The sequence below is a fragment of the Nomascus leucogenys genome, chromosome 4 (assembly GCF_006542625.1).
Source record: "Nomascus leucogenys isolate Asia chromosome 4, Asia_NLE_v1, whole genome shotgun sequence".
Taxonomy (NCBI): Eukaryota; Metazoa; Chordata; class Mammalia; order Primates; family Hylobatidae; genus Nomascus; species Nomascus leucogenys.
This window is the reverse complement of record NC_044384.1, coordinates 76,967,483-76,995,470: the sequence shown is the minus strand read 5'-3', so window position 1 is coordinate 76,995,470 and position 27,988 is coordinate 76,967,483. Positions and strand designations below refer to the sequence as shown.

Sequence of the window (27,988 nt, the reverse complement as noted above, 5' to 3'; positions counted from 1 at the left end):
TAGGAGGTGATGAAGACTGTGGCATACAGGGGTATGCATTCCTGGTGTAGAGGGGCAGCCCTGCTGAGCTCCAGCCAAGCTCTGCCCTGAGGGAATGTTGGCCTTGTATTGCCAAGATCCTCATGTTTTGTTTGTTTGTTTTTGAGACAGGATTTTGATCTGTTCTCCAGGCTGGTGTGCAGCGGCACAATCATGGCTCACTGCAGCCTGCAACTCCTGGGCTCAAGCAATCCTCCTACCTCAGCCTCCCAAGTAGCTAGAAATATAGGCATGTGCCTCCGTGCCTGGCTAATTTTTTTTATTAATTTTGTAGAGACAGGGTCTCTATATATTACCCAGGCTGGTCTCGAACTCCTGGCCTCAAGCCGTCTTCCCGCCTTGGCCTCCCAAAGCACTGGGAATATAGATTGGCATGAACCACCACACCTGGACTTAATTTTTCAAGAGAAGCCAGAAATAAATATTTTACTTTCTTTTAAAAAATGTTTTTCTTTTTAGGATAGCAAAGAAATAAACATTTTAATGCAAAAATCTTTTAGGTTAAAAAAGAGAGAATCTTTATTATTTAATTGAAATGTTATCTTTTTTTTTTTTTTTTTGAGACAGAGTCTTACTCTCTCGCTCAGCACAGTCTCTGCTCACTGCAACCTCTGCCTCCCAGGCTCAAGCAACTCTCCTGCCTCAGCCTCCCGAGTAGTTTGAATTACAGTCACACGCCACTACCACCCAGCTAATTTTTGTATTTTTAGTAAAGACGGGTTTTCACCATGTTGGTCAGGCTGGTCTTGAATGTCTGACCTTAAATAATCCATCCGCCTTGGCCTCTCAAAGTGCTGGGTTTAGAGGCGTGAGCCACCGTGCCTGACCGAAATGTTATCCATTTTTAAAGAGATAGTTCATTCACATTATTCCAAAAATTAAAGGAAATAGGATATAAAGTAAAAAATCCCCTCCATCTCCTCCAACCCGATCACCGAGTTACCCTCTCCAGAAGTCATCACTGTCACCAGTATCTTGTATTCTTCCAGAAATGTTCTAAGCGTATGAGGCAAATGTTATTTTTCCTTTATTCACACAGATTATAACATACTTTTCACAGGATACTATATTTTGTCTTTTCCCCTTAAAATTTATCTTTTTTTTTTTTTGAGATGGAGTCTCGCTCTGTTGCCCAGGCTGGAGTGCAGTAGCACTATCTCTGCTCACTGCAAGCTCTGCCTCGTGGGTTCTCGCCATTCTCCTGCCTCAGCCCCCCAAGTAGCTGGGACTACAGGTGTCCGCCACCACGCCCAGCTAATTTTTTGTATTTTTGGTAGAGACAGGGTTTCATTGTGTTAGCCAAGATGGTCTTGATCTCCTGACCTCGTGATTCGCCCGCCCTGGCCTCCCAAAGTGCTGGGATTACAGGAGTGGGCCACCGTGCCCGGCCTAAACTTTATCTTAAGAGCCTTCTCTATCAATACATAAACAGATTCCTCATTCTTGCTTACAGCTGCCTGATATTTATTTATTTTTATTTTATTAAAAAAATAGAAAAAATAAAAATAAAATAAATAGACCCGGGGTTTCACTATGTTGCTCAAGCTGGCCTTGAACTCCTGGGCTCAAGGGATCCTCCAGCCTCAGACTCCCAAAGTGGTAGGATTACAGGCTTGAGCCACTGCTGGCATGCCTGATATTTCTTTGTATGAACGTACCATCATTATTTAGCCAGACCCCTTTTGATAGACGTAGAGATTGCTTCCAAAGTTTTGCTATAATAAACAGACATATTTATAGTATTTCACACATTGATAATATATCTATTGGACAAAATGCCTAGAGGCAAAACTGATAGGTCAAAGGAATGCATAGTTATGATTTTGATAGATACTGACAATTTACTCATCATAGAGATTGTACACACGTACATTTCCTTTTTTTTTTTTTTTTTTGAGACAGAGTCTAGCTCTGTCACCCAGGCTGGAGTGCAATGGTGCAATCTCATTTACATTTCTATCAGTAATATATGAGAGTGACTGTTTTCCCACACTCTCCCAAAGATATGCATTATCAAACTTAAAAAAACCTCTTTTTTTTCTTTCCGTGCCTAATGCAGCCATGGCTCATGGTCGCAAGAAGCATCTGAACCACGACAGCAACTCCCAAACACTGGATGCTGCATAAATTGACCAGTGTGTTTGCTCCTTGTCTATCCACCAGTGTCCACAAGTTGAGAGAGTGTCTCCCCTTCATCATTTTCCTAAGGAGCAGACTTAAGTATGCCCTGACAGGAGATGAAGTAAAGATTTGCATGCAGCGGTTCATTAAGATTGATGGCAAGGTCCGAACTGACATAACCTACCCTGCTGGATTCATGGATGTTATCAGCATTGGCAAGGCAGGAGGGAATTTCTGTCTGATCTATGACACCAAGGGTTGCTTTGCTGTACATCATATTACACATGAGGAGGCCAAGTACAAGTGGTGCAAAGTGAGAAAAATCTTTGCGGACACCAAAGGAATCCCTCATCTGGGGACTCATGATGCTCGCACCATCTGCTACCCTGATCCCCTCATCAAGGTGAATGATAGCATTCAGATTGATTTGGAGACTGGCAAGATTACTGATTTCATCAAGTTCGACACTGGTAACCTGTGTATGGTGACTGGAGGTGCTAACCCGGGAAGAATTGGTGTGATCACCAACAGAGAGAGGCACCCTGGATCTTTTGACGTGGTTCATGTGAAAGATGCCAGTGGCAACAGCTTTGCTACTCGACTTTTCAACATTTTTGTTATTGGCAAGGGCAACAAACCATGGATTTCTCTTCCCTGAGGAAAGGGTATCCGCCTCACCATTGCTGAAGAGAGACAAGAGACTGGTGGCCAAACAGAGCAGTGGGTGAAATGGTCCCTGGGTGACATGTTAGATCTTTGTACGTAATTAAAAATAATGTGGCATGATTAATTAACATTTTTTTGTCAGTCTGGTGAAAAATGGTACTTTGGTGTGTTTTTCATGTGTATTTCTCCTATTATGAGCATAATTGATCTTTTCACACATTTAGGAAAAATTAATATGTTCTTTTCATTGAATTATCTTTTACATGCTTTGTTTTCTTTTTTTTTTTTTTTTTTTTTGAGACAGTCTTGCTCTGTTGTCCAGGCTGGAGTGCAGTGGCGTAATCTCAGCTCAGTGCAACCTCTGCCCCCTGGGTTCAAGCAATTCTCCTGCCTCAGCCTCCCAAGTAGCTGGGACTACAGGCATGTGCTACCACACCCAGCTAATTTTTGTATTTTTAGTAGAGATGGAGTTTCACCACGTTGGCCAGGCTGGTCTTGAACTCCTGACCTCAGGTGATCTGCCCACCTCGGCCTCCCAAAGTGCTGGGATTACAGGCATGAGCCACCACCCACGGCTCTGTTTTTTTTTGAGACAGTCTTGCTCTGTCTCCAGGCTGGAGTACAGTGGTGTGATTTCCGCTCACTGCAACCTCTGCCTTCTGGGTTCAAGCAATTCCCCTGCCTCAGCCTCCTGAGTAGGTGGGACTACAGGCATGCACCACCACACCCAGCTAATTTTTGTATTTTTAGTAGAGACTGGGTTTCTCCACGTTGGCCAGGCTGGTCTGAAACTCCTGACCTCAGATGATCCACCCACGTTGGCCTCCAAGAGCTATTGATATTTTTATTCATTTGTAGGTGCTCTTTATATATTAGGGAGATTAATCCTTTGCTTGGATTAAGTTTCCTAGTTTGGTACTTCAGTTTTTTTTTTTGTTTTTTTTTTTTAAAGAGATGTGGTTTCACTTTGTCACTGAGGGTAGAGTGAGGTGGCATGATCATGGCTCACTGCAGTCTCAACCTCCCAGGCTCAAGCGATCCTCCCATGTTAGCCTCCAGAATAGCTAGGACTACAGGTATGCACCACTGCTCATGGCTAATTTTTTTTTTGAGATGGAGTCTCACTCTGTTGCCCAGGCTGGAGTGCAGAGGCATGATCTCGGCTCACTGCAGCCTCCACCTCCTGGGTTCAAGCGAGTTTTGTGCCTCAGCCTCTTGAGTAGTTGGGATTATAGGCGTGTGCCAGCATGCCCGGCTAATTTTTGTATTTTCAGTAGAGACGGGGCTTCACCGTGTTGCCCAGGCTGGTCTCGAACTCCTGACCTTAAGTGATCCACTTACCTCAGCCTCCCAAAGTGCTGGGATTACAGGCGTGAGCCACTGCACCCAGCCAAATTTTTAAAAGAAATTTTTGTAGAGCTAGGATTACAAGCATGAGCCACTATGCCTGACCAGTTCTCTCATTTTTAAAAATGTTGCATTTATGGGGTTCAAGATATGCTACTCTAATATGACCAGAATATGTCATCCCCAAATACGCTTGTCTATCACTGGAAACTCTCATAAAGAGAAAAAGCAGGGACTCAAATCTGCATAACAAATCTTACCCTTGTTTATGGTGTTTTTCCTGGCCACCTCACTTTTCTTCTTTGCTTCAGCAGGCAAAGGTATTTAGGGCACCTCTTGGAGATTTACTCATTTCCCTCAGCATCTCCCATGTGTTCATAAGGTGTATATGTTAATAAACTTGTTTTTCTCTTAATCTGTCGTTTGTTACAGGGGTCTGCCCCAACAAAGAACGATGAAGGGTAGTGAAAAAGGTACTTTTGTTCCTCTATGACATCATATTTTAAAACATGTATAAGCCACATAGAGCCTGCAAAATCAAACTTGTTTCTGGGCCACCAGTTTGCCACCTGTACTTGCTAATCGTAGGAAAATAGATGGGAAAACCAAGGCAGGGAGGATATAAATTGCATGGGCCAGAGTCATGCAGCTGTGACCATGGAACTCACCATATCCTGGTTCAGGACAAGGGGATGCTTCCTGAATGCCAGCTGTTCCTGATGGCAATCCAGCAGTGAGGTGGAACCCCGCTGCTCCCACCAAATGGCCCAATTTGGAAAAATTCATGGACTAGACTGAGGCTGAGCCTGTTGGGAAGAACCTGCAGAGCAGTAAGTAGACCAGGACTAAGTTCCCCTGAGTTCTAATCCATGACCTGGGGCAAGGCATTTCCCCTATCTGGGCACCTGTTTTCTTATCCCACCCAGTGGGATGTGGTGGGGAGTGGTTATATAACACTGCAGTTGACCCTTGAACGTGGGCTTGAACTGTGCAGGTTCACTTACAGGTAGATTTCCTGATGCCTCTGCCACTCCTGAGACTGCAAGACCAACCCTTCCTTTTCCCCCTTCTCCTGAGCCTTCTCAGCATGAAGACAACAAACATGGAAAACGTGATGATCCACTTCCACCTAATGAACAGTAAATATATTTCATCTTCCCTATAATTTCCTTAATAACATTTTCTTTTCTCCAGCTTACTTTAAGAATACAGTATATAATCTCTATAACATACAAAATATATGTCAATCAACTTTATGTTCTCAGTAAGGCTTCTGTTCAACAGTAGGCTATTAGTAGTTAAGTTCTGGGGGAGTGAAAAGTTATCTGTGGATTTTCAACTGAGCACGGGGGTCAATGCCCCCAACCCCTGCATTGTTCAAGCGTCAACTGTAGATGATCTCAAAGCTCCCTTCCAGTTCTGAGATTAAGGAGGGCTAATCTGAATGTCCTGGGGCAGCCACATTTTAGAACACTTCTATCGGATATTTTCTGCTTAAGGAAAACAACTTATATGTGCACATCACTTTGCAGGAATCAAAGTCTTCCAGGTAAAACCCCACATGAAGTAGACAGGGCACAGATTCTCACCAATTTTTTTTTTTTTTTTTTTTTTTGAGACGGAGTTTCATTCTTGTTGTCCAAGCGTGAGTGAAATGGTGCAATCTTGGCTCACTGCAACCTCCACCTCCCAGGTTCAGGCGATTCTCCTGCCTCAGCCTCCCAAGTAGCTAGGACTACAGGTAGGCGCCCCCACGACTGGCTAATGTTTTTGTATTTTTAGTAGAAACAGGGTTTCACCATGTTGGCCAGGCTGGTCTCAAACTCTTGACCTCAGATGATCTGCCCGCCTTGGCCTCCCAAAATGCTGGGATTACAGGTGTGAGCCACTGCGCCCGGCCTTGTCACCCTCATTTTTAACATGAAGAACTTAAGGCCCAGACAGACATGGCAGTTAATAAGCAGGAAGTCAGTAGTTCTGGGTTTAAGTTCCATCTTAGAGAGTGTGTGACCTTGGGTCAGTAGTCACCTAGCCTCAGTTTCTTTACCTATAAAATGGAGACAAGGCTGGGTACAGTGGCTCATGCCTGTAATCCCAGCACTTTGGGAGGCCAAGGCAGGAGGATCAATTGAGTCCAGGGGTTTGAGAACAGCCTGAGCAACACGGTGAAACTCCGTGCCTACAAAAATACAAAAATTAGCCAGGCATGGTGGTACATGCCTGTAGTCCCAGCTACTTGGGGGACTGAGCTGAAAGGATCGCTGAAGTCTGTGAGGTTGAGGCTGTGGAGAGTAGCGATCATGTCACTGCACTCCAGCTTGGGTGACAGAGTAAGATTCTGTTTCAAAAAAATCTGGTAACAATAAAAGAACCTATTTTAGGAAGTTAGAGAGAAAAGTAAGCAAGCATTATCGAATGGATCAATTAATGATACTGCATGTCAAGCACTTAGCACAAACCTATGTTATGGAATAAATGTTTGTGTCCCTCAAAATTCACATGTTGAAGCTGTAACCTCCAGTGTGGTTGTATTTGGACATGGGGCCTCTAAAGAGTAATTAAGATTAAATGAAGTCATCAGGGTGGGGCCCCAATCAGACAGAATTCATGTCCATGTGCAAAGAGACACTGGAGAGCTCACTTTCTCTAATACTCACATTGCCTGCACAAGCACCTGAGGAAAGGCCATGTGAGGACATAGCAAGAAGGCAGCCGTCCACAAGCTGGGAAGACAGCCCTCATCAGAAATCAAATCAGTTAGTATCTTAATCTTGGACTTCCAGCCTCCAGAACTGTGAGAAAATAAAACCTGTTGTTAAAGCCATTTGGCCTGTGGTATTTTGTGATGGCAACCCAAGCTGCTGATACATCCTTGCACATCCAATATACATTAGTTATTGTTGTTATCTGTTGTTACTGTTACTTCTCATGTCCAAAGTCCCACAACAAGGAAGTCGGTGAGTGGTTGAGCCCGGCTAAGGAAGCAGGTCCCTCACTCATTAGGCCACCTTCCTGCTCTTGTGGCAAGAATACCCCCAGCTCCCTTCCTGGGACTCCCTGACTCCATGATTGCCTCTATCCATCCCTCCACCTCAACCACAAGGGCAGGGCTTATGGTACACGAGGGGTGTGTGTGTGTGTGGGTGTGTGTGTGTGTGTGACTAACCCAGAGGAAGGGGGGGTGTGGGGTAAGCAGGAGGAGGTTCCTTCCCTGATCAAAAGAAGCAGGAAATTCTCTTCTGTCTCTGGTTCCTGGGAACTTCTTCTTTTTCTTTTCTTTTTTTTTTTTTTGAGATGGTATTTCCCTCTTGTTGCCAGGGCTGGAGTGCAAATGGCTCAATCTCAGCTCACTGCAACCTCTGCCTCCCAGGTTCAAGTGATTCTCCTGCCCCAGCCTCCCGAGTAGCTCGGATCACAGGCATGCGCCGCCACACCTGGCTAATTTTGTATTTTTAGTAGAGACCGGGGTTTCTCCATATTGGTCAGGCTGGTCTCGAACTCCCCACCTCAGATGATCCGCCTGCCTTGGCCTCCCAAAGTGCTGGGATTATAGGCATGAGCCACTGCACCTGGCCCAGGAAATTCTTTAAGCTCTAGGAAGATGGGGAGAGCTGGGGTAGTTCTGAGATTAACCGTCCCTACTCCAAATAGGAACAAGCCCAAGGAATGGGCATGGAAGGAAATCAACTGATCATTCCTGATCCAAATTCTTCCCTCAAAGATGCACTGAAGGTTCTTGGAGACATTTGAAAAACCTGAACCTCTTGCCCAGAACTCTAGAGGCATTATAAATAGATAACACACTTTCACACCTACAAGGTGTCTCCTCACATACACCATCTCATTTTATCCTCATAAGAGACTGGCAAGCCTTACAGCTGGCAGAGCTCAGTCTTGGAAGAGACATACCTCATATGTGCACATCACTTAAGAGGCCTTTCTCCTACCACCTTTTGTCATCACGCAGATGTGTGTCTCTTCCTCTCAATGGTGAAGACGGGCCAGTCTAACCCGTGCCTGAATCCCACAGAGTACCCCATACAGGGCCTTGTATAAGTAGGTGCTCAATAAATTTTGTAGACGGATGAATAAATGCCAGTGACCAGATCAGAGAGAAGTAAAACAGGGTCTCCTATTGGAGAAGATAGTGTTGCTATTGTTCTAAGGGAGCAAGCTCAGGCATCTGTTCCTACAGCCTGGGACATTCACTCCTAGGCAGGCACCTGACATCATTTTAATATTTATTATGTTATCATTAATATAACTGTCACTTATTGTCCACCATTCAAAGTTAAGTTCTTTGCAAATATCAACTCATTGTTTCTCACATCCACTATTATGAGCTCCATTTAACAGATGAGGAAATGGAGGTGCAGACAGGTTAAGTAATGTGCCCAAGGTTATTTAGCCAAAAATAGTGGAGCTGGGATTCAAACCTGATTGTTTATATCCTGGACTTACAATTTTCTTGTTTTTCTTTTTGAGACGGAGTTTTGCTCTTGTTGTCCAGGCTGGAGTGCAATGGCGCTGTCTCGGCTCACTGCAACCTCTGCCTCCCGGGTTCAAGTGATTCTCCTGCCTCAGCCTCCCCAGTAGCTGGGATTACAGGCGCATGCCACTACACCCGGTTAATTTTTGTATTTTTAGTAGAGACGAGGTATCGCCATGTTAGCCAGGCTGGTCTCGAACTCCTGACCTCAGGTAATCCTCCTGCCTCGGCCTCCCAAAGTGCTGGGATTATAGGCGTGAGCCACCATGCCCAGCCTTGGACTTAGAATTTTCTTTTCTTTTTTTCTTTGAGACGGAGTCTTGCTCTGTCCCCCAGGCTGGAGTGCAATGGTGTGATCTTGGCTCACTACAACTTCTGCCTCCTGGGTTCAAGCGATTCTCCTGCCTCAGCCTCCTGACTAGCTGAGATTACAGGCACCCGCCACCATGCCCGGCTGATTTTTGTATCTTTAGTAGAGATGGGGTTTCACCATATTGGTCAGGCTGGTCTGGAACTCCTGACCTCAAGTGATCTGCCTGCTTCGGCCTCCCAAAGTGCTGGGATTACACGCGTGAGCCACTGCGCCCGGCGACTTACAGTTTTCAAAGTTCCTCCACTTCCCTCAGCTTAGCCTCACAATGGTCCTGGGAAGCAGATAGGAGTTTCCGCCGACCACCCAAGACCATACTGCACGTGGGGGCAGATGTGGAACTAGAACCCAGGTCTCCCTGGGGCTTGTTCTGACACACAAAGGTCTGCATTGTGAAAGGACAAGAAAGTCACACCTGTGGGCTGCCCCACTGTGTGGGGACTTAGGACCCAGCTATATCCATGAATGTGAATTCACCTCGGGATGCAGCGCTCCTGTAAGAAAAGAAAAGGAGAGCTACGATACGTGGACAGAGGCTTTTGCTCCAGTTTCCACAGACACTGCCCAATTTGCTCATGCTGTTCCCTCTTGTTAGAACATCTTCATCCCACGCTCTTACTCTCGCTGACTCATCATGTTTCACAATACACTTGGATTTTTCTCTCTTCCAGGAAATCTCTGCCCCTCCCTGAAGAGGGATAAAGTGACCCTCCTCATACTCCCAGAGTATCAGGTGATTATCTATCGCATTATCATTAAAAATCAGGGGCTGCATTCTCTCTCTCTGTCCCAGCAGTCTGGGAACTAACTCCTCAGGAGCAGGGACTCCCCTTTCTCATCCTGGTGTTTCCTGTTGGCAATGCCTGCCACTCAGTAGTAGGCGCTTGTCGACTGAGACTGTAGATCACAGGCAGGTTCGAATGTCTTTGTTCCCTCATCTCTACCCCTGTTAAGGGATTACATAGTGTCCTATTCATTTCGGGCATATAGAAGATGCTGTTAAAGTTCACTGAATTGAATGAAACAATTAATCGTTCTGCAAAATCTGAGCAGAGAAGTCATTTGGTTTCAAAATACTTGGATAAAAACATTACGGTGGCTCTCGCCTGTAATTCCAACACTTGGGGAAGCCAAGGCGGGTGGATTACTTAAAACCAGGAGCTGGAGACCCTGACTCTACTAAAAATACAAAAATGAGCCGGTCGTGGCGGCGCGAGCCTGTAAATCTCAGGTACTCAGGAGGCTGAGGCACGAGAACAGCTTGAACAGGGAGGCAGAGGTTGCAGTGAGCCGATATCGCCACTGAACTCCAGTCAGGGCGACAGTGAAACTCTCAGAAAAACAAGAAACAAAAAAACTGTGAGGTACTGAGATCACAAACTGGTGCTCAAAATATACTGATTTCCTTTCTCGTCTGGACTAAACGGAGGTAGGGAAGGGTGAGAAGGAGGGGATCGGCCCTCCCAACAAGTCTCATCTTCCCCAGATGCTGCTCGGTGCTCAGGGGCTGCAACTACTTTGTCCTTGCACAGAGGGGTGGGGACTCCAGCTGTGCATGGGGGCACACATTAGGCCCACAGCTTGTAATGGACCAGTAGTAAAGTAAGGGAGGGGAAGCAGACTCTCTCTCGGAAAGGAGGCTCCTGAGTCCGTCTTGGGGCTTCCCCCACCGTTTCCCAAACCAGCATACAGTAGGCACTTAGTAAATACTAAACCTAGTAAAGGACTGAATGATGGTAGACCGAACCTCCGAAGCAAAAGAGAAAGGGTCCAACAGCGCCTCCTTGCGGTGCTCTGCCCCAAGCCACGGGGAGAAACGCAGCCCGCGCCGAACGCCGGGCAGCACAAAGGATCCCCGACTGCCGGGGAGCGGTGCTCGGAGAGCACAGGTCTAAGCCGTCCCCCACGCAGTTTCGGAGATGGAGCGCTGAGCCCATGGAGGGAAAGCAGCAGGCTCAGCGACTCCGGAAGCTCGCTGGGGCAGGGGCTCAAGGCGGTGGTCTGATGGTGGAGGCCGCCAAGAACTGGCACGGTGCTGCGTCTGCACAGCGAGCATCCCTTATTTATTCAGGGCGAGTGTGTATTTGGGGCGGCGTGCAGGGGGCTGACAAAGACCGGAGAGCTCCCGGTGCGGCCGCCGGCGGAGCGAAGACTGGAACCCGTATGAGCGCCCCCCAGCGACCCTGAGCGCTCGCCACCGGTGCACGGCGCCCCCCGCGGGAGGCAGGGATCAGCAGACCGCGCGCCCCGAGGCCCGCCCCCGTCTCCGCACAAAGACCGTGAGTCTCAGGTCCGAGCCTTCCGCGCGGGGATCGGGCGGTTGCCCGGCGGGTAGTCCCTCGGCGGCCTCCTGGCCTCGCCGGAGCGGGTGCAGGGAGGCCCACGCAGCGACTGCGGGAGGAGGGGTGGGAGGGGCTGCCGGGGGTGGGGTCCCCGGGGCGGGGCGCGCTGTGTCGCGGGTCGGAGCTCGGTCCTGCTGGAGGCCGCCGGTGCCACACACTCGGTCCCGAGATGACGGCGAGCGTGCGAGTGGCGAAGGTAACCGCGTATAGGATGACCCCTTTCTCTTGGCTCCCCTCGCCCTCCGCATTCCCTCCTCCCTGCATCCCCTCCGCGGCTCTCCGAGCACATTTATTTATTTGTCTGGGCACCAGGGCTGGCTGAATCCCTGTCCTCCCCGCCCTCTACTCAGAGGAGGACTGGCCTGCAAGAGTGGCCAGAGCTGGGGTTTTAGGGGTTTGGAGGCCTCTGCTTGAGCTGTTTGCGTGGTGAAGATGAGCCGGCTCCCCCAAAACTGGTTTCAATTTCGCTTTTCCTGCCTGAAACTTGTGGTAACAACTGAGTGCATCTCCAGTGCAGGAAACATCCTTGGCATCTTGGTGCCAGGCATTCTGCTACTGCTGGTGGGGGGTTATGAACAGATGACCATTCCTTGCCTTGGAATAAGCCGTGGCCCATCCCATAATTTGATGCCTGTATTACTAGAGTCCTGAGAAACACGGAATGCTGATTAGAATTTGGGGCAAAGTTCCCTGGGTATTCTCTGGAGGAAAAGATGCGGAGGTGGACCTGGAAGGCCTCCTGGAGTAGGTGGCTTGCATTCGTGAGTTCTACAAGTGTTGAATGCCTACATGTGCTGGCCCTGTTCTAGGAGGTGGGGAGTGGGGCGGACAGAGATGAACACAAATCCGTCTCTTGTTGAATTTTATTCCTATCAGGGACACAATTTGAAATAAGATCTGGAAGGATGGGGAGAGGGCAGTTTCCTCCAGAAGGTGGGAAAACCCAGGGTGTTTGGAGATGGATTAGGGAGGAAGGTGATCCTGGTGAAGTGAATCTGGCACCCCAAGTCTTTCAGAAGTGCCCCTTCCAGTCTGCAGGGTGGAGGGGCAGGCTCTAGGGGAGGAAGAGGGTACCTGCTACCCTCAGCCTCTGAGAAGAAAATGGCCTCAGACTGGGATGCCCAGAGCAGGCTTGGTCTAGGTACTAAATCTGGAGGTTGGCAGCAAAATGAGGCAGAGGGTCTTTCCAGCCAAGTGGAAGAGAGATGGGAGCCAGAATTTATTGCACTGTAACCATTACATGCCAAACAGTTGACGTGGTTATTTCATCTAATTCTCACAGCAGTTCTGTGAGATAAGTAATATATATCCGCATTTTACAAATGAGGAAATTGAGGCGCAGAGAAAATAACTTGCTTGTCCGGAGTCTTTCAGTAAGGAGCAATGGGACTGGAATATGAAACCAGGTCCACAGGCCTCCAGCCTGCAGGCTCTCTTAATGGCCTTTCTACTTTCATTTTCTGTTCCTCTGAGTCAGGTGATTTCCTAGTAGGCAGTAGGAAAGAACTGTGTGTTTTAGGTTGGGTTTCAACTTCCTCAGGCTTTGGGAAAGTTTTGGCAGAACTCATCCTAAACAGATAAAGTCCAAGTGTGCCCAGTTATAGTAAAGTCAGGAAAATGCCTATTCCAGATCTTCTCTGGTCAGCCCTGGGCTTTGTTCTTGCCAAAGAGTCACAGATGATAGAGAAACTCTTACAAGTGCAGATACTTCTAATTTGGGGTAAAGATAAATGAGGGGCCATTGACTCTGGGTGGAAGGCACCAGAAGCAGCTTATTGGTTGAACAGAAATAGAACATAGGCTGAGAGATAGGAGGGGGGCATGGGATGTATTTATATTATATGTTGGGGGTGGGGGGAAGGCAGAGAAAGTTCAAATGGTCCACAGTGTTAAAGGACCCCTCCCCACTTGTGGACTGGGTTTGGAGGGCTTCAGTTTCTCAACCTCATCATTATTGACATTTTGGGTCACATAACTCTTATGTATCCATTGTATGCTTTTAGATTTGAGGTTACTACAAGGTTTGTAAATAATATCTCATAACCTGTTATTTTAAACTGATGACAAGTTAACACTGATTGCATAAACAAACAAGCAAAATGAAAACTAATAAAGGCCAGGCGTGGTGTCTCACTCCTGTAATATGAGCACTTTGGGAGGCTGAGGTTTGCGGATTGCGTGAGCCCAGGAGTTTGAGACCAGCCTGGGTAACACGGCCAAACCCCATCTCTACAAAAAGTACCAAAATTAGCCGGGATGGTAGCACACTGCTGTAGTCCCAGCTACTTGGGAGGCTGAGGTGGCAGGATCACCTGAGCCCAGGAGGTTGAGGCTGCAGTGAGCTGTAATTGTGCCACGGGACTCCAATCTGGGTGACAGAGTGAGACACTGTCTCAAAAAAACAAAAAACAAAAAACAAAAAAAAACCTATTACAAACTGTATACTTTAATTTCGTCTTTCCGCTTTTTAACTTTTTGTTGTTTCTATTTCTTTCCTTCTTTCTTTCTCTCTCCTTCCTTCCTTCCTTCCTTCAAGATGGAGTTTCGCTCTTGTTGCCCAGGCTGGAGTGCAATGGTGCCATCTCAGCTCACCGCAACCTCTGCCTCCCGGGTTCAGGTGATTCTCCTGCCTCAGCCTCCTGAGTAGCTGAGATTACAGGCAGGCACCATCATGCCTGGCTAATTTTGTATTTTTAGTAGAGACAGGGTTTCTCCATGTTGGTCAGGCTAGTCTCGAACTCCTGACCTCAGGTGATCCACCCACCTCAGCCTCCCAAAGTGCTGAGATTACTTACATGAGCCATTGCGCCCGGCCATTTCTATTTATTTCTTATTGTACTGTCTACCTCTTGAAAAATTGTTGTAGTTATTATATTTAATTGGTCATATTTTCCTCTTTCTACTTAAGATGAGTAGTGTACACACCATAAATACAGTGTTATATTAATCTGTGTTTTTCTTTCTTTCTTTTTTTTTGAGACAGAATTTTGCTCTTGTTGCCCAGGCTGGAGTGCAATGGCACGATCTCAGCTCACTGCAACCTCTGCCTCCCGGGTTCAAGTGATTCTCCTACCTCAGCCTGCCGAGTAGCTGGGGTTACAGGCACCCGCCACCACGCCCAGCTAATTTTTGTATTTTTAGTAGAGATGTGGTTTCACCATGTTAGCCAGGCTGGTCTCGAACTCCTGACCTCAGGTGATCCACCGGCTTTGGCCTCCCAAAGTGCTGGGATTACAGGCTTGAGCCACCATGCCCAGCCCAGATGATTTTTTATTGCTCATTAAAATTCTTTTAAATTTCTGATTGAAGAACTCCTTTTTAGCATTTCTTATAGGACAGCTCTGGTGTTGATGACATCTCTCAGCTTTTGTTTGTCTGGGAAAGTCTTTATTTCTCCTTCATGTTTGAAGGATATTTTCACTGGATATACTATTCTAGGGTAAAAGATTTTTTCCCTCAGCCGTATTTCATTTAAATATGTCATGCCCCTCTCTCTTGGCCTGTAAGATTTCCACTGAAAAGTCTGCTGCCGGACATATTGGAGCTCCATTGTATGTTATTTGTTTATTTTCTCTTGCTGCTGTTAGGACCCTTTCTTTATCCCTGACATCTGGGTGATTGACTATTAAATGCCTTGAGGTAGTCTTCTTTGGGTTAAGTCTGCTTGGTGTTCTATAACCTTCTCATATTTGGATGTTGATATCTTTCTCTAGATTTGGGAAATTCTCTGTTACTATCCTTTTGAATAAACTTTCTAGCCCTGTCTGTCTCCCTACCTCCTATTTAACGCCAGTAACTCTTAGATTTGCCCTTTTGAGGCCATTGTCTAGATCCCATAGGCATACTTCATTCTTTGTTTATTTATTATTTTTATTTTTTGAGACGGCGTCTTGCTCTGTTGCCCAGGATGGAGTGCAGTGGCACAATCTTGGCTCACTGCAAGCTCTGCCTCCTGGGTCCATACCATTCTCCTGCCTCAGCCTCCCGAGTAGCTGGGACTACAGGCGCCCACCACCACGCCCAGCTAATTTTTTTTGTTTTTGTATTTTTAGTAGAGATGGGGTTTCACCGTGTTAGCGAGGAAGGTCTCGATCTCCTGATCTCGTGATCCACCCGCCTCGGCCTCCCAAAGTCTTTGTATATTCTTTTATTCTTTTGCTTCATCTGACTGTATTTTCAAATACCCTGTCTTTAAGCACTCTAGTTCTTCTGCTTGATCAATTCTGCTATTAAAAGACTGATGCGTTTCAGTACGTTAATTGCATCTTTTTCTTTTCTTTTTTTTTTTTTTTTTTTTGAGACAGAGTTCCACTCTTGTTGCCCAGGCTGGAGTGCAATGGCATGATCACGGCTCACTGCAACCTCTGCCTCTCCAATTCTCCTGCCTCAGCCTCCCAAGTAGCTGGGATTACAAGCATGCACCACCATGCCCGGCTAATTTTTGTATTTTTAGAAGAAACGGGAACTCACCATGTTGGCCAGGCTGGTCTCGAACTCCTGACCTCAGGTGATCTGCCCGCCTCGGCCTCCCAAAGTGCTGGGATTACAGGCATGAGCCACGACTGCACCCGGCCTCAACTGCATTTTTCGACTCCGGAATTTCTGCTTGATTCTTTTTAATTATTTCAATTTCTTTGTTAAATTTGTTGATGGAAAAAAAAATTTGCTGATGGCATTCTGAATTCCTTCTCTGTGGAGGAAATATTGAATTTCTTTGAGTTTCCTCAAAACAGCCATTTTGATTTCCCTGTCTGAAAGGTCACATATCTCTGTTTCTCTGGAATTGGCCCCACGTGCCTTATTTAGTTCGTTTGGTGAGGCTATGTTTTCCTGGACCGTCTTGAAGCTTGTGGATGTTTGTTGGTGTCTGGGCACCGAGGAGTTAGGTATTTATTATAGTCTTTGTAGTCTGGGCTTGTTCGTACTCATCCTTCTTGGGAAGGCTTTCTAGGTATTCAAAGGGGCTTAGCTGTTGTAGTCTAAGTTTTGGTCACTGCAGCCATGTCTACATTAGGGGGCACTCCAAGCCTAGTAACACTGTAGTTCTTGCAGACTCTTAGAGGTTACTACCTTGGTGGTTTTGGATAACGTCAGGAAGAATTCTCTGGATTACCAGGTAGAGACTCTCATTTTCTTCCCTTACTTTCTCCCAAACAAATGGAGTCTTACTCTCTGTGATGAGCTCCCTGGAACTGGGTGGGGTGTGACACAAGCATCCCCATGGTCACCAGAATTGGGACTGCACTGGGTCAGGCCTGAAACCAGCACAACACTGGGTCTTGCTCAAAGCCCGCTGTAATCACTACCTGGCTATGCCCTACGTTTGCCCAAGGCCCTAGGGCTCTACAATCAGCAGGTGGTGAAGTCAGCCAGGCTTGTGTCCTTCCCTTTAGGGCGGTTAGTTCCCTGCTGGGCCGCAGAGAGGTCCACAGTTGCTGTCCACGGGCCAGGGCCTGGAGTCGGAAACCTTAGAAATCTATCTAGTGCTCTGTTCTACTGCAGCTAAGCTGGCACTGAAACCACAGGGCACAGTCCTTCCCACTCTTCCCTCCCTTTTCCTCAGATATAGGAGTCTCTCCCCTTGTCCACCACCACCACGGGTCTATGAGGAGTACTGCCAGGGTACTACTGCTGATGTTCACCTAAGGCCCAAAGGCCCTTCAGTCAGCTTGTGGTGAAGGTGACCAGGCCTGAGACTCACCCTGCAGGGGGCAGCGGTCTCCCCTTTTGTTGGGCGAGATAATTCTTTGTTAGGATGTTTATCAGCATCTCTGGCCTCTACCCACTCTCCCGATTTATGACAACGGAACAATGTTCCCAGATATTACCAAATGTCCCTGGCTGGGTAAAATCGCCCCTGGTTGAGAACCACTGGTTTGTACTAATTCATTGTTCCAGAGGAATGTGACCTGCCCTTGACTATCTTTTTATCTTCTCCAACAAGAAAAGGCCTGTAGTCCCACAAGATGGACCCTAAAAGAGGGGCAGCATTCCTTTGTCAAATACGTTTGAGAAGTACTGCATGCCGTGGGCCCACAGCTTGGTCAATCACCATACACAATAGCATATTAAAGGCTCTGGAAAGTTCTCCAGTGAAGAAATATCTTTAGCCTAGATTTCCCAAATATACTTGACCTTGGAACCCTTTTCCTGTACTACCTATTCACCTTCTGCAGGACATACTGTACATATGTGCCCCATCTGGGCCCTCTGCCCTGGTGCTTCTCCCCTTCTCTGCATTATGGATTCCTGTTCATTCTGCATGGCCCAGCTCAGAGTGCACACTCTGTGAAGCCTTCCTTCTCCCCTCTCATCTCCTTCCCTACTGTATATCCATACACATTCACATAATCACATCCGTGTTTCATCCATTACTCTACTGAAATTCTTGAGGACTGGGTCCTGTCTCAGTTAAATGTCAGTAGAAGATGCTCAGTAATGGCTGTTGGGAGAATTCAAAAGGGATATTCAGGTGCTTGGGCCACAGTTCTGGGAAGATGAGTCACTCCTTGCCCCCTTGTTTCCCCGCTTGGTGTGTAGAGTTCTTCTCTGCTATGGTCTTCCGGAGTCATTTCCCTTCTCCAGCCCTGATCTGGCAGAGTTTGAAGCGGTGGGGTCATGTCTTTGCTGTAGATGCTCAGTCGATGCTTATGGAAGGAAGAAAGGAAGAGAGGAAGGGAATTAGAACCTAGGGACTTTCTAGGAAGAAGGCTAGAGAGCAGAGGTTAAGTACCCTGCTTTCAGGAGAAAAGCCTCCTAAGAGCACTTACTCCCAAGTTTTAATATCTGGGAGAAGTGATGTATTTTTCCCTGCACCTAGTACCTAGGTGTACCAGAGTTGTGGTGAGGCCACAGTCAGAAAATTTACTTAAAGCACCAGCACTGGCTGGGCGTGGTGGCTCACGTCTGTAATCCCAGCACTTTGGGAGGCTGAGGCGGGCGGATCACGAGGTCAGGAGATCAAGACCATCCTGGCTAACACGGTGAAACCCCGTCTCTACTAAAAATACAAAAAATTAGCCGGGCGTGGTGGCAGGCGTCTGTAGTCCCAGCTACTCGGGAGGCTGCGGCAGGAGAATGGCGTGAACCCAGGAGGCGGAGCTTGCAGTGAGCTGAGATCGCGCCACTGCATTCCAGCCTGGGCAACAGAGTGAGACTCTGTCTCAAAAAAAAAAAAAAAAGAAAAAGCACCAGCACCATGCCTGATACATACTAAGTGCTCAGTAAATGTAGGCTCTGACTTTACCGGCTTCTGCCCCTAAGATGGCCAGTTTTGAACTTGGGGCAGCTTGCTGCTGGGGCAGGGGGAGGGGGCTGAAATAGGGAGGACTAGGCCAACTGCCCACTCACTTGTGTCCCCTGCAGGAGCTAGAGGATCTTCAGAAGAAGCCTCCCCCGTACCTGCGGAACCTGTCCAGCGATGATGCCAATGTCCTGGTGTGGCACGCTCTCCTCCTACCCGTGAGTATCCATGGGGACCATGGCTTTGGATTGGGGCCAACTTAGGCCAGGGACATGGGCAGGGAGGGTTAGGACTAGGCAAGAATTTTCCCTGCTTGAGATCCTTTTACTGGAGGTTATCGTTGCTGGAGGGGGCCTCTCTGAATTGATTGCTTCTGAGATCCGGATACTTCTGAGGTTCATCTTCTGATAAAGATGCCAAAGGACTTTTGACTTAGTAGGAGACCCCTTCCTTAAACCAGTAGCCACCAAGCCCACCACAGAACTTCAGGAGACAACCAGCATCAAAAAGAAGAAGAAATGAAGATTTCTTGGACCTTTGTCAAGGGGTAGGGATAAACTTCCAGGCTTTCACAGTTGGTAGAATTTGCTCCTGCAAACCTAAATTGTATTTTGTTTTTCTTTAGTCTTATTTCAGAAAATTGTTACATATGAAAACACAAGTAGCTCATTTCTACTGTTCTTCTTTTTCTCTGTTTATTATTTGGTATTTTCTTGATAAAGTCTCTCTGAAAGCAGTATTCCAAAATAGTTTTCAGAGTGCAAGATCTCTCTTTTTTTCATCCGATTATTAGTGACTAAAGATACTTTGAGAAATCAATCTACACTTTTCATTACTTGGAAATAAAATTTAAGACATTGAACTTTTTGTTAGTCCAAGCTCTTTGGAATATCAAAGTAACAATTCATCTTATTATTTAGGATTTGGACTTTTTTTTTTTTTTTGAGACAGAGTCTCACTGTGTTGCCCAGGCTGCAGTGCAGTGGTACGATGTCGGTTTCCTGCAACCTCCACCTCTGGGGTTCAAGCGATTCTCCTGCCTCAGCCTCCTGAGTAGCTGTGACTACAGGCATGTGCCACTATGCCAGGCTAATTTTTGTATATTTAATGGAGACAGGGTTTTGCCATGTTGGCCAGGCTGGTCTCAAACTCCTGGCCTCAAGTAATCTGCCCACCTCGGCTTCCCAAAGTGCTGGGATTACAGGTGTGAGCCACCACACCCGGCACGATTTACTTTTTATTGACAATGCAGTGGCCTAGGTTGTGTCATCTTCTCTTTAGACTGACCTATAGTCCAGAAAAGTAGAGAAAGGCCTGAGTCAGGTCAACATGGGAACCTCTGTCAAGTCCCTTGGGTTACTGTGTTGAAACGATCCACTTACCTGGCTTAGAGTGAGGACACCTGTTCTAGGCCTCAGGTGCTGGGAGAAGATGCTCAAAGGAGCTCCAGGGACTGATTATACCTCCAAGGAGACCAACTTTGAGATGATGAAAGCGGGGGTGATAGGAAAACCTAGGAAAGGTCTGCTCTGGCAGAATACTATGAAATCAGAGGACCTCAATGGTTGGCAAGACCAAGGTGGTTAAGTGTGCCCCAGGAACTGGCCACAGACCTTCCAGCCATATAGGAGTCCTGAAGAAACATGATACTTGGGAGGAATCCCAGAGCTGGAGGACCAAGTCATCAGCTAAGGGGGCCTGAAGGTGCCTGGTGAGGCCATAAAGGAGGGGATGGTTGACTGGCAGAGGAAGGAGAACTGGGAAAGGTCTTTTGGAATAGCAGACAAATTCCTCCTCAAAGGCTCAGTCTCAGTTTATGTGTTCACCAAAGTGGCCCCACTTGTCATATCTTGGTCATGGAAGGATTCAGCTCGATGAGCCTGTTGAAGCTAATAGTAAGAATTCTCATTGCTTGAGAGTCTCCTGTGGACCAAGTGCTGTTTTAAGTACACGACATATGAGGTTATATTGAATCCTCTCAAACATCCAATGGGGAAGGTTGTCTTCCTCTTGAAATTGCAGAGATGGAAACCAAGGAGGTTAAGTAACTGGTCTGTGGTCAGTCAGAATAAGGTGGCAGGAGTGGAATTCAGCGGACTCCAGGGTCTTCTCTTTTAACCACTCCATGAAAAATGAATAGTTTTCAAAATTTTTTAAAAAGTAGCAGGCTGGGCACGGTGGCTTACACCTGTAATCCCAGCACTTTGAGAGGCTGAGGTGGGTGGATCACCGGAGGTCAGAAGTTTGAGACCAGCCTGGCCAACATGGTGAAACACTGTCTCTAGTAAAAATACAAAAATTAGCTGGGCGTGGTTGTGGGAGCCTATAATCCCAGCTACTCAGGAGGCTGAGGCATGAGAATCACTTGAACCTGGGAGGTGGAAGTTGCAGTGAGCTGAGATTGGGCCATTGCACTCCAGCCTGGATGACAAGAGCGAAACTCTGTCTCAAAAAAACAAAACCAAAAAAAGTAGCAAAATACTTTATTTAACCTAGAACTTAGAAGGTAGTGGGGCTTTCTCAACTGACTGTAAGATACAGCATGGAATCCTCTGGTCCAACTTCTCCCTTTTACAAATGAAGAAACTGATCCTCAGAGAAAGCTCAGTCATACAGCAAGCTCGAGGCAGAGCTGGGACAGGTCCCCGGAGCTCTCAGCTCCATGACTCTGCTACCTCCTTCCTCTGTTAAGTCCTACAAAGCCCAGAAAGAAGCCCCTTCAGGCAGGACACACTGATACCCCTGTCTTAGTCCATTTGTGTTGCTGTAAAGGAATACCCGAGGCTGCATAATGTATAAAGAAAAGAGGTTAATTTGGCTCAAGCTTCTGCAGGCTGTACAAGAAGCATGGCGCCGGGCTTGGTGGCTCACATCTATAATTCCATCTCTTTGGGAAGCCGAGGAGGGTGGATCACCTGAGGTCGGGAGTTCAAGACCAGCCTGACCAACATGGAGAAAACCCGTCTCTACTAAAAATAGAAAATTAGCTGGATGTGGTGGCGCGTGCCTGTAATCCCAACTAGTTGGGAGGCTGAGGCAGGAGAATCGCTTGAACCCGGGAGGCAGAGGTTGCGGTGAGCCAAGATCACGCCATTGCACTCCAGCCTGGGCAACAAAGTGAAACTCCATCTCAAAAAAAAAAAAAAAAAAGAAGCATGGCACCAGCATCTGCTTCCGGTGAGGCCTCAGGAAGCTTCCACTCACGGTGGAAGGCAAAGGGGAGCCACATGTACAGATCACATGTCAAGAGAAGAAGTGAAAGAGAGAGAATGAGCAGGTGCCAGGATCTTCTAAACAACCAGCTTTTTCAGTAAGTAATAGAGTAAGAACTCTCTTATTACTGTGAGGTTGGCACGGAGCCATTCATGGGAGATCTGCCCCCAGGACCCATACGCCTCCTACTAGGCCCCACCTCCAACATTGGGGATCAAATTTCTTTTCTTTTCTTTTCTTTCCTTTTTTTTTTTGGTGACAGAGTCTCACTCTGGAGTGAGTGCAGAGCGAGACTCACTGCAACCTCTGCCTCCCAGGTTCAAGCAATTCTCATGCCTCAGCCTCCTGAGTAGCTGGGACTACAGGCGCATGCTACCACGCCCAGCTACTTTTTTGTATTTTAGTGGAGGTGGGGTTTCATCATGTTGCCCAGGCTGATCTCAAACTCCTGAGCCCAGGCAATCCATCTGCCTCAGCCTCCCAAAGTGTTAGGATTACAGGCGTGAGCCACCGCCGCGCAGGCCTTGGGGATCAAATTTCAACCTGAGATTTGAGGAGACAGACATCCAACCACAGCACCCTCCCATCCTGCTCTGAGGCCTCAGCCGTTGGCCTTCTCTGACTGATAGGCGCAGCCTTTTCTTCTTACTGAGACCATAAAAAATGGGATATTTTCTTTATCTTCCTACTTTTTTTTACTCCATCTCTCTCTCTTTTTTTTTTTTTTTTGAGACGGAGTTTTGCTCTTGTTGCCCAGGCTGGAGTGCAAGGGTGTGATCTCTGCTCACCACAACGTCAGCCTCCCAGGTTCAATTTCCTCCTCTCAGTTCTTGCCTCAGCCTCCCGTGTAGCGGGTATTACAGGCATGCGTCACCATGCCCGGCTAATTTTGCATTTTTTTTTTTTTTTTTTTTTTTTTTTTTGAGACGGAATCTCGCTCTGTCGCCCAGGCTGGAGTGCAGTGGCGCGATCTCGGCTCATTGCAAGCTCCGCCTCCCGGGTTCACGCCATTCTCCTGCCTCAGCCTCTCCGAGTAGCTGGGACTACAGGTGCCCACCACCACGCCCGGCTAATTTTTTTGTGTTTTTAATAGAGACGGGGTTTCACCGTGATCTCGATCTCCTGACCTTGTGATCCGCCCGCCTCGGCCTCCCAAAGTGCTGGGATTACAAGCGTGAGCCACCGCACCCGGCCAATTTTGCATTTTTAATAGAGACAGGGTTTCTCCATGTTGGTCAGGCTTGTCTCGAACTCCCGACCTCAGGTGATCTGCCCACTTTGGACTCCCAAAGTGCGGGGATTCCAAACGTGAGCCACCGTGCCCTGTCTAGTTAGATCACGTGGCTAGTGAGTGTCAGAGTCGAATCACACCCAGGCAGGGTGGCTCCGGAGTCTGTGTGACCCCCATACTCTGTTGCACAGGCTAATGCATGTCAAGCCCTTAGCACAGGACAGCACAAATAGGTGCTCAGAAAAGTGTTCAGGTCGCTCAAAGTCTAGAGGGTCTTCTGCTGGCTCCTTGCAGCTCCCAACCCCTAGGTCACTCCAGCCCCTGAGTTTGTTGGTTTTTAATCATGGTAAAATACACATAACAAAATTTACCATCTTAACCATTTTTAAGTATATAGTTCAGTGTCATTAAATAGGATTAAATAGGATTACAGCTGGGCATGGTGGCTCATGCTTGTAATCCCAGTAATCTGGAGGCCAAAGCAAAAGGATTGCTCAAGGCCAGGAGTTCAAGACCAGCCCTGGCAACATAGTGAGACCCTATCAAAAAAAAATTTTTAATTAGCCAGGTATGGTAGTGGGCCCCTGTAGTACCAGCTACTCAGGAGGCTGAGGTGGGAGGATCACTTGAGCCCAGAAGTTGACATTACAGTGAGCAATGATAATGCCAGTGCACTCCAGCCTGGGTGACAGAGCGAGACCCTGCTTCAGTAAACAAACAAATATTGTTGCACAACCATCACCACCGTTCATCTCTAGAACTTTTTGTCTACCTGTACTGAAACTCTGTACCCCTTCAGTAACTCCCCATTCCTTTCTTTCCCCAGCACCTGGTGACCACTTTTGTATTTTGTTTCTATGAATTTGACTGTTCTAGGTACTGCACATAAGTGGTATCTTGCAATATCTGTCCTTTTTTTTGTCTAGCTTATTTCCCTTAGCATAATGTCTTCAAGGTTCATCCATGTTGTAGCATATATCAGAATTTCATTCCTTTTAGGGCTAAATAATACTCCATTGTGTGTATATGCCACGTTTTGTTGATTGATCCATTGATAGACACTTGGTTTGCTTTCACCATTTGGCTGCTAGAAACATTGGTATACAAATACCTGTTTGCTTTCAGTTCTTTGGGTTTCTACCCAGAAGTAGAACTGCTGGATCATATGGTAATTCTGTGTCTAATCTTTTGAGAAATGGCCATACTGTTTTCCATCACAGCTGCACCATTTTATTTTCCTAAGCTCCTGGGTTCTTAGGATTTCCTCATTTTCTCCATTTCCTCACCCCCATTCTAATGTTTTAAGAAAGGATGTCCCATCCTTTTCTTCCATAATCTCAGAAAGTCTTGAAAGCTGAGATGGTCCTTAGAGCTCATCTAGTCCATCTTTATCCACTTTTCAAATGAGGAAACTGAGGACTAGAGGTGGGAAGTGGCTCACCCATGGTCACACAGCAAAAGCCAGGATCAGACTTCTCTGCCTCCCAGGCCAGTGCTCTTTGGTGATTTCACATTTTCACTAATCCATGACTCAATTGTCAAATGAATGTAGGTGCTGTGTGTATCCTGGCTCATGATTCCTCCTGGGAGTGAAGCAGAGGATGTCTAGGACCCTCGGATGGGGGCAGGAAGGGAGGAAAACCAGACCAGAGCTTGACCCCTCTTCTCTCTGCACAGGACGAACCTCCCTACCACCTCAAAGCCTTCAACCTGTGCATCAGCTTCCCGCAGGAGTATCCGTTCAAGCCTCCCATGATCAAATTCACAACCAAGATCTACCACCCCAACGTGGACGAGAATGGTCAAGTTTGCCTGCCCATCATCAGCAATGAGAACTGGAAGCCTTGCACCAAGACTTGCCAAGGTGGGGCTGGGCTTTGCCTGGAGGAGGGACTGATACTGGGTAGAGATTACTGGAGAGGGGGTTCACAGCTTATTCTGAGCTTGAAAAGCCCCAAAGAGAGGAGATAAAAATTGTGAGTCTTGGCTGAACTTACTATGAGATAGAAGTTCAGTACTAGACAGACTGACCTCCTCCCGCCTCTGTTCTTATACCTGTGCAGTCGTGACAGAGGAGCATTGCTGCGGTTCATGGGAGAGGCAGCTTGGCTGCACAGGGAAGGGCTCGGGATAAGAAAGCCCGCTGTTCCCCCTGTGGACTTTGGGCAAGTTTTCATTCCTTTCCGGGACTCGGTGTCCTACATGACAGTGGAAGGAACTGGCCTCATAATGATAATACCTGTCACTTGACTGAGCACTTTCGGCACTGTGCTAAAAACATCACATGCCGACTTCATCTTTATTTCCTCCACAAGCCCGTGAGGTAGTGTTGTCATTAGCCTTGTTTAATAGACCCGGACATCTGAGGCATGTGAGAGGTGAAGTGGTTGCCTAAGGTTATACAGATGACAAACGGCGGCACTTGGCTGACTCGCAAGCCACATGTGGCTGTTGCAACTGAGGAACTCAATTCTTTTTCTTTTTTAAGACGGAGTCTCGCTCTGTCGCCTAGGCTGGAGTGCAGTGGCTCGATCTTGGCTCACTGCAACCTCCGCCTCCTGGGTTCAAGAGATTCTCCGGCCTCAGCTTCTCGAGTAGCTGGAATTACAGGCATATGACACCACACCCAGCTAATTTTGTATTTTTAGTAGAGAGGGGTTTTGCCATGTTAGCCAGGCTGGTCTCGAACTCCTGACCTCAGGTGATCCGCCTGCCTCAGCCTTCCAGAGTGCTGGGATTACAGGTGTGAGTCACCGCGCCTGGCCAGAACTCCATTCTTAATTGTACTTAATTTTAATCCTTTTTGTTTTTTCTATTGAGACACGTTCTGTCTCTGTTGCCCAGGCAGTTAGTTCAGTGATACAATCTTGGCTCACTGCAACCTCCACCTCCTGGGCTCAAGCCATCCTCCCACCTCAGCCTCCCGAGTAACTGGGACTACAGGAGCGTGCCACTACACCTGGCTAATTTTTGCATGCTTTGTAGAGACCAGGTTTTGCCATATTGCCCAGGCTGGTCTCAAACTTGTGAGTTCAAGCCATCCACCCATCTTGGCCTCCCAAAGTGCTGGGATTACAGGCGTGAGCCACCGTGCCCAGACTGATTTTAATTCATTTAAATTTAGATGCCTGCATGTGGCTAATGGCTACCGTATTGAACAATGCAGCTCTAGAGCCTGTGGCTGAATCAGTGTGCAATCCTCCACCTGGACCAGCTCAGGAGTTTTTAACTCAGGAAACGAAAGTCCTTAGGTTGGTGGGAGTAGGAGCAGGGAGGGGAGTGGTCCTTGGATGAGCGTTAGGGGGTCTGGGAACTGTTTTGCATGTGGATGTGCACATCTGTCTCGGGAGATGGGCTGCTGCCTTCACTAGGCTCCCAAAGGCATCTGTGAAAGATGAAGAGCCAGGGGGCAGTGGTGGTTTTCAGTCTTTAGCCTTAGACCCCTTTTGCCCAAGGAAAAGTTTATTTGGACTATCAATATAATGGAGGAAAACAATAGTTTTTGTTGAAATGGGGATAAGACCCAGAAACCTCACTTATCTCAGCGGCCCCCGTGATGAGGAGCTTCTCTGAAGCCATGAAATGTAGTTGTTTGAAAACCACTGATGTAATCAGTCAAGGCCTTGGGTGTCACCAACCAAGAATGAGCGGGGCATTTGATCTGGTCATAGAGTAATCCTAAGCCATGGAACCTTTCCCCCAAGGAGTGGGTGTGGAGTGTCAGGACATTGGGAGTGGGCAGCCATGACTCCCTTCCCTCTGCCCTGATGTCCTGATCTGGCCTGTCTCTCCCCAGTCCTGGAGGCCCTCAGTGTGCTGGTGAATAGACCGAATATCAAGGAACCCCTGCGGATGGACCTCGCTGACCTGCTGACACAGAATCCGGAGCTGTTCAGAAAGAATGCTGAAGAGTTCACCCTCCAATTCGGAGTGGACCGGCCCTCCTAACTCATGTTGTGACCCTCTGTGCACTGGATCCTCGGCATAGCGGATGGACACACCTCATGGACTAAGGCCAGAGCTCCCTGTGGCCCATTCCCCATTCATTTTTCCCTTCTTAGGTTGTTAGTCGTTAGTTTGTGTGTGTGTGTGGTGGAGGGAAGGGAGCTGTGAGTGTGTGTGTTGTGTATGGACTCACTGCCAGGTTCACTTGGCCACAGGTGCACCCTTCCCACACCCTTTGCATCCCCCAGAGCCAAGGGAGTTTAAGTTTGCAGAGTTACAGGCCAGTTCTCCAGCTCTCCATCTTAGAGAGACAGGTCACCTTGCAGGCCTGCTTGCAGGAAATGAATCCAGCAGCCAACTCGAATCCCCCTAGGGCTTAGGCACTGAAGGCCTGGGGACAGTGGAGCATATGGGTGGGAGACAGATGGAGGGTACCCTATTTACAACTGAGTCAGCCAAGCCACTGATGGGAATATACAGATTTAGGTGCTAAACTGTTTATTTTCCACGGATGAGTCACAATCTGAAGAATCAAACTTCCATCCTGAAAATCTATATGTTTCAAAACCCCTTGCCATCCTGTTAGATTGCCAGTTCCTGGGACGAGGCCTCAGACTGTGAAGTATGTGTCCTCCAGCATCCAGTCCAGGGAGAGCCACAGAAACCATGTTTTTGCTTAAGCCATTAAAGTCAGAGATGAATTCTGGAGTGCAACTGAGTCTTTGATGAGGGGATGGGGTGGTTTCATCAGGACCAGAGAGGACTAGGGATTTAAGCATAAATTTCTGACCTTGCTTCCCTTGGATGTTCCCCAAACATCATACGGAATGTTGGCCATGGAAAATTAGGCCATCCTTGGACAGAGGAGCTTTCAGAAGGTCCACAGGGATGATATCTCCATTTTATTTATTTATTTATTTATTTATTTATTTGAGACAGAATCTCACTCCGTCGCCCAGGCTAGAGTGCAGCAGTGCGATCT

General features: G+C 47.4%; 1 protein-coding gene and 1 pseudogene across 2 annotated transcripts; both read left to right on the top strand.

Annotated features, from left to right (window-relative positions):
* Positions 1-2,100: 2,100 nt before the first annotated feature.
* LOC100583217 lies at positions 2,101-2,818 on the top strand (annotated as a pseudogene).
* Positions 2,819-10,830: 8,012 nt separating this feature from the next.
* On the top strand, positions 10,831-27,714 carry UBE2L6 (ubiquitin conjugating enzyme E2 L6). 2 transcript variants are annotated; one of them, XM_003275314.3, is made up of 4 exons: positions 10,831-11,311; positions 18,740-18,835; positions 24,739-24,925; positions 26,858-27,714. In XM_003275314.3, exons 3-4 carry the CDS (start codon positions 24,814-24,816, stop codon positions 27,007-27,009), a joined length of 264 nt encoding a protein of 87 aa, XP_003275362.1. In that variant the 5' UTR covers positions 10,831-11,311; positions 18,740-18,835; positions 24,739-24,813; the 3' UTR covers positions 27,010-27,714. The 2 variants fall into 2 exon arrangements, with proteins under 2 accessions (XP_003275362.1, XP_003275361.1); XM_003275313.3 differs by lacking the exon at positions 10,831-11,311 and adding an exon at positions 11,318-11,570.
* Positions 27,715-27,988: the final 274 nt, after the last annotated feature.